Source organism: Daucus carota, chromosome 5 (assembly GCF_001625215.2).
Source record: "Daucus carota subsp. sativus chromosome 5, DH1 v3.0, whole genome shotgun sequence".
NCBI lineage: Eukaryota > Viridiplantae > Streptophyta > Magnoliopsida > Apiales > Apiaceae > Daucus > Daucus carota.
This window is the reverse complement of record NC_030385.2, coordinates 43,386,342-43,399,610: the sequence shown is the minus strand read 5'-3', so window position 1 is coordinate 43,399,610 and position 13,269 is coordinate 43,386,342. Positions and strand designations below refer to the sequence as shown.

General features: G+C 35.6%; 1 protein-coding gene across 5 annotated transcripts; it reads right to left on the bottom strand.

Annotated features, from left to right (window-relative positions):
* Nucleotides 1-341: 341 nt before the first annotated feature.
* LOC108223731 (kinesin-like protein KIN-4C) lies at nucleotides 342-12,811 on the bottom strand. Of its 5 annotated transcripts, none has more exons than XM_017398122.2 (29): nucleotides 12,648-12,806; nucleotides 12,475-12,525; nucleotides 12,208-12,340; nucleotides 11,959-12,105; nucleotides 11,583-11,735; nucleotides 11,255-11,496; nucleotides 10,419-10,594; nucleotides 10,136-10,260; nucleotides 9,283-9,319; nucleotides 9,081-9,172; nucleotides 8,866-8,982; nucleotides 8,619-8,732; nucleotides 8,430-8,513; nucleotides 8,171-8,357; nucleotides 7,834-7,934; nucleotides 6,710-6,808; nucleotides 6,000-6,113; nucleotides 5,813-5,929; nucleotides 5,641-5,721; nucleotides 4,070-4,141; nucleotides 3,898-3,991; nucleotides 3,787-3,818; nucleotides 3,446-3,531; nucleotides 2,909-2,980; nucleotides 2,518-2,745; nucleotides 2,234-2,369; nucleotides 1,818-1,916; nucleotides 1,108-1,725; nucleotides 342-940 (listed from the first exon to the last, which is right to left on the bottom strand). In XM_017398122.2, the coding sequence occupies exons 3-29, from the start codon at nucleotides 12,328-12,330 to the stop codon at nucleotides 626-628; spliced, it is 3,861 nt and encodes a 1,286-aa protein (XP_017253611.1). In that variant the 5' UTR covers nucleotides 12,331-12,340; nucleotides 12,475-12,525; nucleotides 12,648-12,806; the 3' UTR covers nucleotides 342-625. The 5 variants fall into 5 exon arrangements, with proteins under 5 accessions (XP_017253611.1, XP_017253610.1, XP_017253613.1 ...); XM_017398121.2 differs by having other exon boundaries at nucleotides 12,475-12,528; nucleotides 12,648-12,804; XM_017398124.2 differs by lacking the exon at nucleotides 12,475-12,525 and having other exon boundaries at nucleotides 12,648-12,811.
* Nucleotides 12,812-13,269: the final 458 nt, after the last annotated feature.

Sequence of the window (13,269 nt, the reverse complement as noted above, 5' to 3'; positions counted from 1 at the left end):
GTGATAATAATTGTATCTTCTGTGGATGCCAGCTTATGCTTGCAAGTTGCAACATAGGGTTGTTTTTTAATACTCCCTCCCATCAGGATTGTTTCTTAATACTCCTTCCGTCCAAGCCTCAAGTTGCTTACGTTCATTATTTATACGTATTTTCACAGTTTTATAAAATATAGTTTTCTAATGTTTTTCTTAATTTTATTTCTTTGAATAAAAGTTTAAACGTCAAATTTTTATTTAAAGAAAAATATTATAAAATTATACTTACTTTATAAGAGTCTTAAAAGATAGAGGGATTATACTTTACTGGGAGTATACTTTATAGAAAGAGGGAGTGGCAGACATCGAAAGTAATCAAGAATCTCATTTTCTTCGACTTCAGATCCCAAAACAGGAAAACCATTTCTTGCTAAACAGATTGCAGCAAACATAATTAGTTCTGGTTAAACAGATTGTAGTGAACAGAATTGCTGTTTAATTACATTGAAAGGTGAAATTATGCTCCACTGATGGTTGGGTGGGGGGACGGAGATTGATTAATCTCCTTACCAGCACACTAAACTTTCCATTCGAATATATTTCAGGCTCAGCAATACTCTAGGTAAAATTTTAGAAACTGCCGTTCTCCTTAACAGCCATTTTCCTTGTCATCTGGTCTTGCTTGTTGGCACGGACTTCTTGGAACTTGAGTGTCAACCTCCTTGCTAGTGACAGGACCTTTCGGCTGGTCAAAGTTCCTTTCTTTCAAAACGGTATCCGATGACATTGATCTCATAGCTCTTGGTAATTTCAGAGGAACATCAGACTCGGATACAGTACTTTGTGTGTTGTTTGGAACTTCAGAACACTCTATTTGAGAAGAGATTGGAGCTTCTTGAACTATTTTGAATGATGGTTTGCGCCATTTCTTCCTCTGTTCAGGCTTTGGTGCATCTGACATTACCTGGGGCAGTTCAAGTTCTCAGTTAGCAAATATAACTTGAAAAGTTTGCAAATAGGATTGCAGCTCCAAATGTTTATTATACCAACGCAAGACTAACAAAGCATTTCCCTAAATTCACTATGCAAGTTATCCTGGTTATAGGGTGAATAAGGAATAAGTAGAACTACCTTTGTGTTCCCAATGTCAGATAGTGGCTTTCTCTTTGCTGCAGTGTCATTCTTAGTCTCGACTGGAATATTCGAAAGTGCTGTGTTAAGTAACATTGCACCGTGAGAAGCAAGAGTGTGGCTTGTCTCCGTTTCATCAATGCTGGAAACATTCCCTGTGCCTTCATGCAGTTCTAATTGAGGCATAGCACCCAAATCCTTGATACTAACTTCCCTATTGCTGCACTTCTTAGGATTACAACTACATGAAACACCGCAGTTACCCCCTGCAACTCGACATTCGCATTTTGATGTCTTGCAAAAGGACTGTTTGCTACAAGAACAACAGCGCACATCAAACGTTTCCTTCAACATGTTATCATGCTCCGCTGCTGGGATCGTATCCACTGTTTCTTTGTCATCAGAATGACTTGAATTCGACAGTGAAACTAAATGTCTTTCATCAGATTTAGACATTTTTCTCTTGGTTTTGCGTCTTCTTCCTTTCGCAATCCTAGAATATTCCCAATCAACATCATCAACTTCACAGCTCGAGTGATCCGACTCAGATGTATCCATATCTTCCAGTAACTCGACAAAGTTTCCCGCACCATTGTAGAGCATTGACTTCCGAGATCCCTGAAATAATAGCAGCAGATAAGAAGACAGTGTATTATTATTTGAACAGAAAATACATATTTGCTATATACATCAAGCAATGAAGCAATTACCTTCATCCGCAGGTCATATGCATGTACTTCGTCATTGCTCTGTATGGAATTCCCAGAGTTTGATTCCTTTTCCTTGTGAGGTTTTTTCAAAGCAGATTTCTGTTACCATATTTACATATGTAAGCTTACTAGAAACACACAACAAATCAGCCTTCTACCAAAAAGTATCACACTGGATTATTTAAATGGCTGAATTCTTTTACAGTAGCAAGTTAAACAAGGACCACTTATTAGATCCAGATAACTTTATAATCAAGTATTCAAGTTCATTTTTTATGCATATTTATAACACATGGATTTTTTATTAGCAGGGAAAAGTAAAGAGGGGAACAAGGTGGGTCGGGCCTTCTTTAGTATCGATCACTCCATCTAAAACTAAATTTAAGGGAAGTACAGCATCATATCACAGTACATACCCACAACTTCTCTTGATGTATAAACTCAGCCTTCTGCATTTCAAGTTGCCCAATCAGATTCACCACTTTTTCCTTCAGATCTCTAATTTCACAATCCTTCTCTCTGCAATTTACTTCTCTATCCCATAGTGAGCACCTTTACAAAAGGTAAACAGAGGTAATTAGAAGCTATTAATATCTCTTTAATTTGTAATGAGAAGATAAATCTTCACTTCGCTGAGAATCCAAAGACAATCAACAGCTAAGCATCTTCGAAATTTGCAATTGAAACAAATTTTTTTTACCTTGCAGAGGATGCTATATTAAATAGAAAGTTCAAAACTGTCTTCGCATCAGGTAGGGATCGAATTTGGTTCCATCTCCCAGAGCCATTAAAGGCTCGTTCTCGCTCTTCTGCTTCTGATAATTGAGATGCCATAGAGACAAGAGTGCTCGATGTCGTCGAGAGCATATTCTCAAGAGCGTAAATCCTTGAATTTCTGGCACCTGGTGACATTGCCTGAGGACAATCACTGCATTGCATATACAAGCCATGTTATTATATAAGACAGTGTGCAAATCATACATAAAAACATGTGTGCGTGCGCGTGTGTGTATATAGTCATAAAAAAAGGGAAGAGAAGTGTCATCTGGTGCAGAGATTTTTATGACATATATAGCAAGAACATTTCAGACCTTAAAGTACTTCGTTTAAGAGCTTGTGCTTCTTCCTTCAGTTCTGCCACCTCCTTGGCCATTTTAGCCCTCCTATAAATTAAGGAATTCTATAAGCAAAAATGAATTTGATGGATTCCATCAAAAACGACACCAATAAAATAGGTAGATAGTTATAAGAGTAAAACCTTTAATATAACTTTCTCTTATGTAAAAGCTCAAAGGTTGTAATTTCATCTCGGTATACGAAGCACAGCATAAAATGGACTTAATATATAGATCAGGACCCATGTGAAAGAGAACTAGTAAGCCCCTCCCAATAAACCAAATATATTTCGAATTTATGTATAATTGATAGAAGGACATATAAGCTTTCTAAAGATGTTTTACTGTAAAACGGAAAGACATATTGCGCCCGAATGAATAGCAGTTATGATTAAATAATGTGAAAATGAACTGTGACATACAAGCTACACATCAGTAATTTACGTCAAAAAAAAATTCTCATAATAATAAATCAAGTGTTACGTTAGTAACACATCATATACAGCGACTTACTCTGCCATTTGACGCTCATACTCACACCGTACTTCATGTACACGTTTAGTCACTTCAATCTCATGCTCAATTGCATGCATCAATGCCTATGCATAAGAGGGTATCATTAGTTACTAATAGAGAACCAAGAAGGACAATAAAAGCAATAGAAACCTCCTGTATGTGTCATATTCTTTTGACACATCAAATATGTTCAGGTTGGTTTTGTATGAACTAGTAATTGAGGCATAATCCATTTCCCAGCCAACTAGTTTGAAGTAGTTAACTGCTAGACTTGAAGCATGCTCCTATATTACCAGTTTAAAAATACAAATATTTCTTTATAATTAAGTAGCCTCTACCTGAATGCCAGGACCATTTCGACTTCCATCGCCTGCAAAATAGAGGAAAAGTACAATGAAAACAGAGCAAATATAATACTATTAAAGAGAGAGACTTCCAAAAAACAATACCATATGGTCCACGCGATGCAGCCTTTCGGGATTCTAATAGCTCTTTGAGCCGTTTTGTAGCCAGGGATGCTTCTTCCGTCTTCCTTTGCAAAACCTGGCATGTAGAATGCATACAATGTTAGTATAAGTTACACAAGAGAAGGATCAATACACTCTAGATGGAATAACTTACCATTTTCTGTCTTTGATTTAAAGCTAATAGCTTATGCATTTCATACTCATTCCTCCTTCCCTCTTTCTTAAGCTGTTTAATAAGCAAAACATACACATATTACCGATGATCTGAGAAAAAAATAATTATGATAGCTTCATGATGCTACTTACATATGCATTAGAGATCATAAAATATGATAATATGGAGCTTCCAGAGCAACAGAAGAAATGAAGTGCATGTTGGATCAAAGATATAACATTATGTATTTTCAAAAAAAAAAAGGATATAACATTATGTTAACAGCATAGGAGTTGAATTTTTCAGTGCAAGCTGATGATTTCAGTTGCATTGCACGCCCATAACTGCATGCATACCGGACCCAACAACCCACCTCAGGTCGGCCCAATAGTGCTAGCAAATTGGTATACATTAGTTGTTTGTTTGTGCTTATAAAGGCTCCAAATACTCATATCTAATCGATGTGGGATGTTACAGGAACCGTGCAAAATCTATCCCTCACAAATTATCCCCATAATTTCAACTCAAATTAATAAAATGTCGATATACCTCCCGAGTATCAAATACATAAAATCACAAATGTGCTGGGTTTCCAAAACATCTAGTTTAATTATTATATATTAGCATTCTAGTATCTGCGGTAACAAATTGATTCCGCTAGAAGTCACTGTCGGATTATAAAATCTGAACTGCTTCCTTTGGTTTTTGTGTTTCTTAAATTCCTATTGTTTTATTTTCTATTATCAGTAAGCAGTTCATAACAGTGTATTATATTATCTCTGTTGGCTTTCCTTTCAGAATGACCGAGTAAAACAATAAGATTTTTTAGGTTTATTTCTAAGTGCCTATAAGTATTATAATAGAGAAGAGAAGAAGGGTATAATGTAAAATCATATATATTATAATCATTTCGATGGGCTTCATATAAGCCAGGAACATAACTTAAATAGCCCATCTTCCTAAGAACACTGCAACTATTCAAAAATAATTCAAATATAATCCTAATCTAAGTTAACTACTCCATCCTTTCCTCTCATTTCTTTACAGTATATTTATATTGCTTGGCAAGTATTTTAAGGTGCATATAAAATATAGTTTCCTAACTTATTTTTATAATTTAGCTTTTTTGTATAAATATTTAAACATTAAATTTTTATTCAGAAGGAAAAAAAAGTTTAAAATAATATGTGATACTATATTTTATAGGAGTCTTAAAATGCGTGCCAATCCCCCATCCCCCAATGTAAAAACCTGAGGGGGACAGAGGGAGTAAAGGATTACGTCAACATCGACTAATTATTAAAACAAATCTTAATTTAAAATTCAAAGCATAATTTTAACAGATTTCATGTACTGAAGCCTGAAAGGATAAATAATAAGCCTACTCCGAGCAACTAAAAAAATACAGCTTCACTATGTAGCGGATAATTCCAAAGGTACTTCTATAAAAGAATATACTATTGAAGCCTTTGGAGCTAAGACAAACACGGGTAATTTTCACATGATTAAAGCCCTTGAAGATTCTTCATCATCAGTTGATTGATTCATATAAAACATTACACTAAACGCACCTGAAGAACTTCTTTTTCACGTGAAGCTTTCCATAATCTGAACTGCTCGGACTCTTGCTTGATCTTTTGTTGTAGTTGAACCTATATGATGAATTTTGTCACAAAGAGCTCTTCCAGAATCGGCTTATTTAAAAATAAAAAAAAAACAATTTAAAAGAACTTTAAATACCACCTTTTGGCTCTTTATCCTCTGGATGTCATCTTGTAAACGTCTTGCTGCCTCATCACTCTTCTGTTTTTGCCTTAAAAGCTGTGCTTGAGCATCTTGTTTCTTCTTTAACTCAGAAACCTGACAAAACAAACTGTAAATTTAGTCATTGTATGATGATATAGCCAGATTAAAATGAAGAGAAATCTACCTGTGACTCGAGAAAAGTTAACTTTTGAAGATAATTTTCTTTGAGCTTTTGAGTACTGTCGTCGGAAGTGGATGATATATTTGAAAGATTACACCTCAGTTGCTCAATCTCTTTCTGCATATTGACCATGGTTGTTACGTCGCTCGACTAGTCGCGACTAGTCGACGACTAGTCGAGCAGTCGGTGGAGGACGGTCGACTGGCCTCCTCGACTGGCTGTTTGTAAGTATTTCGCTCGACTGGTTCATGACTGGTCGACTGGGTCGACTTGTCGACCCGACTGGTCGACCCAGTCGCCCGACTGGTTCCAGATTTGCAAAAAAACCAGCCCAAGGTATTAAAAAAAGCCCAGATTCTGCAATTCTTCGTTTTTCTATGTCTAGATTGTATATTCTGTTTCTCTGCCTACTGTTTTCTGCTGGCCATGTATGTATTCTGCATCTCTGTCTTAGTTTACTTTGCTTCCTATAATCCTATTTGTGCTGTCAATTGTGTGTAGAAGTGTAGAATATGTAGATATATATAAAATTACTAATTTTATACTTTGTCGACTAGTGTCGACTAGTCTACGACTAGTCACGACTCGACTTGCCGGACACTCCGGTCGACTCGACTCGACTTACCGACGTAACAACCATGATATTGACTATATGTAAGTAATAAAATACTACCAAGAAAAGCATGGAAAAGAAATATGAAGTTCACTTCAACCTGCAACTTTCTTTTTTCTTGTTCCAAGTCCTGAACTTTCTTTTCGTAATGTTGTTTAAGGACTGATGTATCAACACCCGCGAACCGCTTCATTTCAGCCTTAATTAAGGAATGACAAAAAAAAAAACATTACAAAATTAGCATTATCTGTGAAAAGAAGCCTTTTAACCTTAGGTATATGGATACAGAAATATAGAGTACAGGTAACTAAAAAATATTAGAATGAAAATAACGTTTTCCTAATTATGATAATTTAAAAACATTTTAATACAATCACTGAAGTACTGAGTACACAGTCCACTGATCACAATATATTCAGAGGCGGACATGCAGTAAATAAGAAATTTTTTTAATTATATTTTAACGACCGATATTTTCTAGGAAAAAGATGATCTAATTTTTTAGAGGATTAAAGAATTTAATCTTGCTTTCCTGTGATCTTTGGGTCAGTCGGTCTTTGCTAGTCCAAGTGTTTTTCTTAGTTTAGCTTAAGTTGGCATCTTTTGGTTGTCGTTGTTGCCTCCTGTCTAGTTTCTAACTAGTTTTTTTTGGCTCATCAGTTAGCAGTGGGTGTTTCTCTAAATGCATCTGAAGTTTCTTCTTAATACAATTCGAATTATCCAAAAAAAATTAGACATATACATTCACTCCACTGCTGAGAGCAGAGGGACCCGTGAGGAAGAGAACTATAGAATTCTAGAAGTACCAGTCAACGAATAAAAGCATACCCCACAGCACAGTACATGCCATATAGTACCTTAGTCTTTGAATCTAATATACGGCAAATTATGCTGAGAACCACTCCACGTACTCATTCTAAAACATGAAAGCATATGTGATATAGGGCACACGGCATGAAAAGCTAAACATAAACCAGCCCCATCAGAGCAAGTAGAATGATCTTGTCATCGTCCAGAAAATGGTGGTTTAATCATCAACATAGCAGAACTTCATTAGCATATATTGTCTTTCTTTGTTTCACATCTCTATTTAGAGAAAGACTTATAATAAGAGACCATTTAAACAGTAATGATAATCATGGACACATACAGTAAATAAAGCAGGTACACGGATAAGAAGCAGGAGTTAAGTTCCATTCACAAAGTTTGATAATAAACAAATACCTCTTTTTGTTCAAGTTTCTTGTCCAATTCTTTAAGCTCCATATCCAGTTTTTCTTGTATACTAGAATGTTCTAACTCTTTGACTCCAACTTCAGCCTCACCTACAAATGATTAAAAAATTATTGTTTTGTGCAACTTGAAATTTTTTCATTATGATAATATAATGTGAAATATGATTGTGCAGCACAAAGTGAAGCATCAAACTTTTAATACAAGAAAGAAACAATATAAGCGTCAGCCACAATCTAAAGACAAACAAAATTGGTGGCTTTCAATGAGATGAATGGACCTCATGAACTTTTACCTAGGGCCTGAAGAATATATAGAAGAAGCTTACCATCAATATCTGCAGCTACTGTATCAGACTCAGCAAACAATAAATTTTTTGGAGCAAAACCAACAGCTTCCAATTCAAGGTAATCTACAAGTTCATTGTGCTTCGATGTATTCGACTTCTGTCTTTGAAGCAATTCATTTTCTAATTCTTGGATCTTTGTCACATATTTTTTAACCAGCCCAATATCCTGCCCAAACATAATAAGCATACATTAGAGAGGCTAAAAAACATAAATAGAATCACCACCACCGATTCGTACCTGATTTGAATCAGAGTCGATCTCTTCCCATGATTTACCACTTCGAGCAGATTCGAGTTTCATGATCAAATTATCTTTTTCTACCTGAAATACAGAACCACCTCAATTGTCACGTAATAATCTCAAATAGCATGTAGAAATGCCTTCCCAGAAACCATCAAGTAGTTTGTTATGACCATTACTTCATACCTGGGCGTCAATAGCTCGTTTTGAGAGATGCTCACAGCTGATCATGCGTTCTTTAAGCTCCCTCTGTAGCTCTGCATTGCTTGCCTCGAGCAAAGAAATCTTGTGCTTCAACATCTGGAATATAATAATAATAATAAATAATAGTAATAGTGTAGTTTTAGAGAATGCAGAATAAAAATGAAAACAGCATAAAACTTCACAGAATATAGTCATAGGCATCATTTACTTTCTTATCAAATTACTATACCTGAAGTTCCTCAAATGGTGTACCAGAGTCTCCACGAACATAAAGGAGCTCAGCCTGCAACTGCTCGATTTGATTCTGCATTCTTTGCATTTGTGCAGCAACTGGATCACGGTTGACCTGCAATTTGAAAATAAAAGAGATGTAATGAATCGCTTCAGAACTCTGGGGAAAGACAAAAAGATACTCTGAAGAATGACAGAAAGATAACAACTCACGATTGCTTTGTTTTGGATGTTACGAGCTCGATTTGCATACTTTAAAGTATTCAGTGTCTCCTCTGCATTTGTATCTGCAGGGCTTACACAAGCTGCATCCATATATTGACTCAATTCATATATCATGACATGAATTGTGTGATAAAATACACTCTATGTATTAATATCAACTAAAGATGAAGAAAATGTATAAAAAGCATACCTATCATTACCGTTTTGCTGTTTCCTCCAAGAGAATCCTAATATATTAATTTTAAATAGTTAGGAATTATATTTGACTTTTAGTCTAAATAAGCTACAACACTTTAAACGCATAAAACATAAGATATACAGATTGTCAACAAATAAAAATGCATCTTGACTATTATAATCTGGGTGAGTGACTTGCAGGAAATGCCAACTCAAATAAGAATGCATTTCCCAATTCATAGCTGGAACACATAATAGCATTAACTTAGTAGAAACTGTAACAGGTAGGTGGTCCTTCATGGACATAGTTTAGATGGACATTTGGGCCACTCCTAGGTGGAATTTGGAAATTATATCAGCCTGTTTACTGTATTTTACGAACTTTACAATGAATACAACATATTATGTTAGACTGTTCCCAAGTAGATATACATGAAGAAATTTGAGTGTATATTATAATAGTAACATAACATGTGTAAACCGCATCATGTTGTGTGGGACCAAGACATAGATCCACCCAAGAAATTCTTTTTCATCAATCATTTAATAAAGAATGCACACTGACTATATCCGAATAACAAAAATTACAGAAAAGAATTCCTACCTGTGCTTAATAAATAAACTGGACTAGGAATCAAATTTTACTGTTTTTTTACCTTTCAATGAGCATGACATATTTACCCTTATAAAGTTAAAAGCAAATACATTCTTATGACATGTGCAGCTATTATTTATTTTAAGCAGCACACTATCGGAAGTTCAGCATTGGCATTGAAAACATGGCTGTACAGAATAGCTAAACCAAAGAAAATATCAATAATCAATAATGATAAAATATTAGAATACTTTAAACTGTAAAAACCTGCCTGTAAAAGACGAGTTAATTTGCTGTCTCTATAGGGAACATGTCCTCCTTCTTTACGCTTTTTCTCATCACCTAAGGCACTTATCACATTACCAAGAGCAAGCAGACCCTTATTTATATGAATGCCTGAGTAAACGGAAATTTACAAACTTTTAAATAAGATGTTACTATCAAATCTCATGATGAAGTAAAATAAAAGAGATCCATGCATCATTGCCACCAGCAACCTAAAGCCATTTGCTTAACAAAATTTTAAATTTATTCTCGGTTATAAATTAGCAAACCTTCTCGTAATCGCAATCCGTCTGCTCCAGTTCTTTTCGCTCTTTCAGAACCTGCAAGGTCGACCAAATGGAGCTTCGCACACAGAATATCACAGTTTGAATCGGGCATATCCCCACCAGCTGAAGAAGAAAGCCTCTTTTGCTCCATCGAAATTGTAAATATTGCATGTGATCGACTAAAACATATAATAGACAGAGTTAAAAGCCAGGTTTTACATGGAATAACTGCAAGAAAGGCACTTCAAAGAACTCAAACGATACGGAAATAGGAAAAGATGATACAGGTTTAGAAGACAGGTAAGTTCTGCACTTGATTTGGATTGATTTTTAAGTATGCTCAGCACAATAGCTATAGAAATGATATCTACTTTTATATCATAAATTACATTACAAACTCACGATATTGCGCCTAAGTTTGAACAGATGTATTTAATAGAAAATCATATATTAATATTGATGCATTGACTTAACTAATCACATGCTATGAGGATTTAATAGCACACGGTTCTTGGGCTGGTCTGACTACTACAAATTGCACCGTTTCCTCGAAGCAACTAAACAGAAGTTTTCAAAATATAAGGATAAAGCATTCAGCCTTCTTATATAAAACATGTAAATATACAACTATGATCAAAACGCGGGTAATTTCAGCTAGTGCAGTATGTCCTTGCAAGAAACGCTAATGCTATTGCTCAAACAACATAAACATGATTATTGCGTGAAACTTATTATTGCATTTCATATCAAACATGAAATAGTGTTACTTGTAAATTTTAATACTCAAATCAAAAGTTTGCTCCTTTTCATTACAAGGCGATAAATGAGATGAGTTGCACCTGGATTTGCTATTCATATTTGTGCTTCCAGTAGCACGACAAAAAGAACCACGCAGGAGAAAAGAAGCCATTTCTTCCTTCGTCCTGACTTCAGCCTCAGTTACACCAGCAAGTGTTATTCCTCCACTTGCCGTTTCTCTGATATGAATCGGAACTCTTGCAGGACCAGCTTGCTTTCCTTCACCTTTAGATAATGGCACTGGATTCGGATCCAGAAGATCATATACCTCCTCCTTAAATATCTGGGTATATAGTTATAGTTAAATATATTGAGTGTATCAAATATGCATAAAACCAGTATGGAACAATGTATATGTCTTTTATATACCTCAATAAATGACACTCTAATTAGGAATTCCGTGGATTCTTTAGCAGCTTCCACTCTTGAGAAAATTGTTTCCATCACATTAGGAATGACCCCGTCATTCTGCCCTTCTCCATTATAATTCGTCCCCATAGTGTATGTTTTTCCTGACCCCGTCTATGAGATAAGACGCATATAAAGAAAAAAAAAAACATATTGTTAGAAAATAAGATGAGGCTTAATTATATTATGTTTAAGGCATCAAGTACAAACAGGTAAAAGCATAGGAAACATGTATATGCCACACATCTATAAATACAAACATAAAGATAAATTTCACAACATTTATATGTAATTTAAGTAACATGAATCATAAATCTGACATTATTAATAACAGTACCTGCCCGTAAGCTAGAACAGTGCCATTATATCCCTGACAAAGGGCATCAACAAGGGGAGCAACACATTCCTCATAAATTCGCGAGGAACGCTGCCCAGAGCTGCCAAAAACATAATCAAACGTGAATGTGTGAGCTCCTATTTGAACCTGTCAAACACACATCACAACAAATTGTCAATCAATTAATCTTCCGAAACAAAATAGCACAATCACAATTCACATATACACCTCAACAATCACACAAATCACCTGCGGTTCACCGGGAGGAACAGAAATACAATCGGTGCATCCGACAGCTAGTTCAGCTGTCACGAGAGGCCTAATATTCACCGCGACTCTCACGCAGTCCTTCGAAGTCTCCGATGTCTCCATCTACACTCAACTGCCAACAAATGTAACCCTAATTTTATTAAAACACACACATCATATAATTAAAGAGTTCAATTACATACAATTATAATAAACTAGGGCATAAATAGGGGAATTATAACTACGATATTAGAGATTTTATATTACCTAGTGAGTGAATTAACGACCGGAGAAGATGAAGTCGGTCGACAAACAATGCTACTGAGTGTTTCCGAGAGAGACTGAGAGAGATAAGTACAACAGAAACAGTGCGTGTGTGTATTTTTTTGGGGAGAGGGAGAGAGAGGGAGGGAGGGAGAGAGAGAGAGATTTTATATTACCTAGTGAATTGAAGACCGGAGAAGATGAAGGCGAGCGAGAAACACTACTACTGAGTGTTTCGAGATCGAGAGAGATTGAGAGAGATTAGTACAACAGATACAATGCGTGTGTGTATTTGTTGCTGAGGGAGAGAGAGGGCGATCTAAATTGAAATAGAATAAGGGCGGCGACTGCGAGACCCAAAATAAAATTCAAATAAGTGTCACGTGAGTTGCGCGTGCTCACTAGACGTTGGATGTTATGGACCCTGCGGGTTTCTCTGTGTTTGGGTGGGCTTCTTCAGCCTTGCTTTTTGATTTATAATAATTCAAAATCAAGGGGTTGTTTAGCATAAAAAGAAAATGTTATTTTTTAATAAATAAGATAAGATAAGCAGCGCTCTTGGATTCCTCGTGTATTTTCAACTTTTTTTTAGCGTTTGATTCTTTTTCCCTAATAATCTTATTATATTATCTCTGACCTTTTTTAAGAACGTATGCTTAGTTGTAGTATTGACCTGTTTTGTTAGGCTGGTCCAAGACGAGGAACAAGATCTGTAGATCAGACACCCACGTTTTCGGAGAATGACTTTGGATTCTTCTCAACTGCATATGATCGCTAAAACAATATTCAATGTTGCTT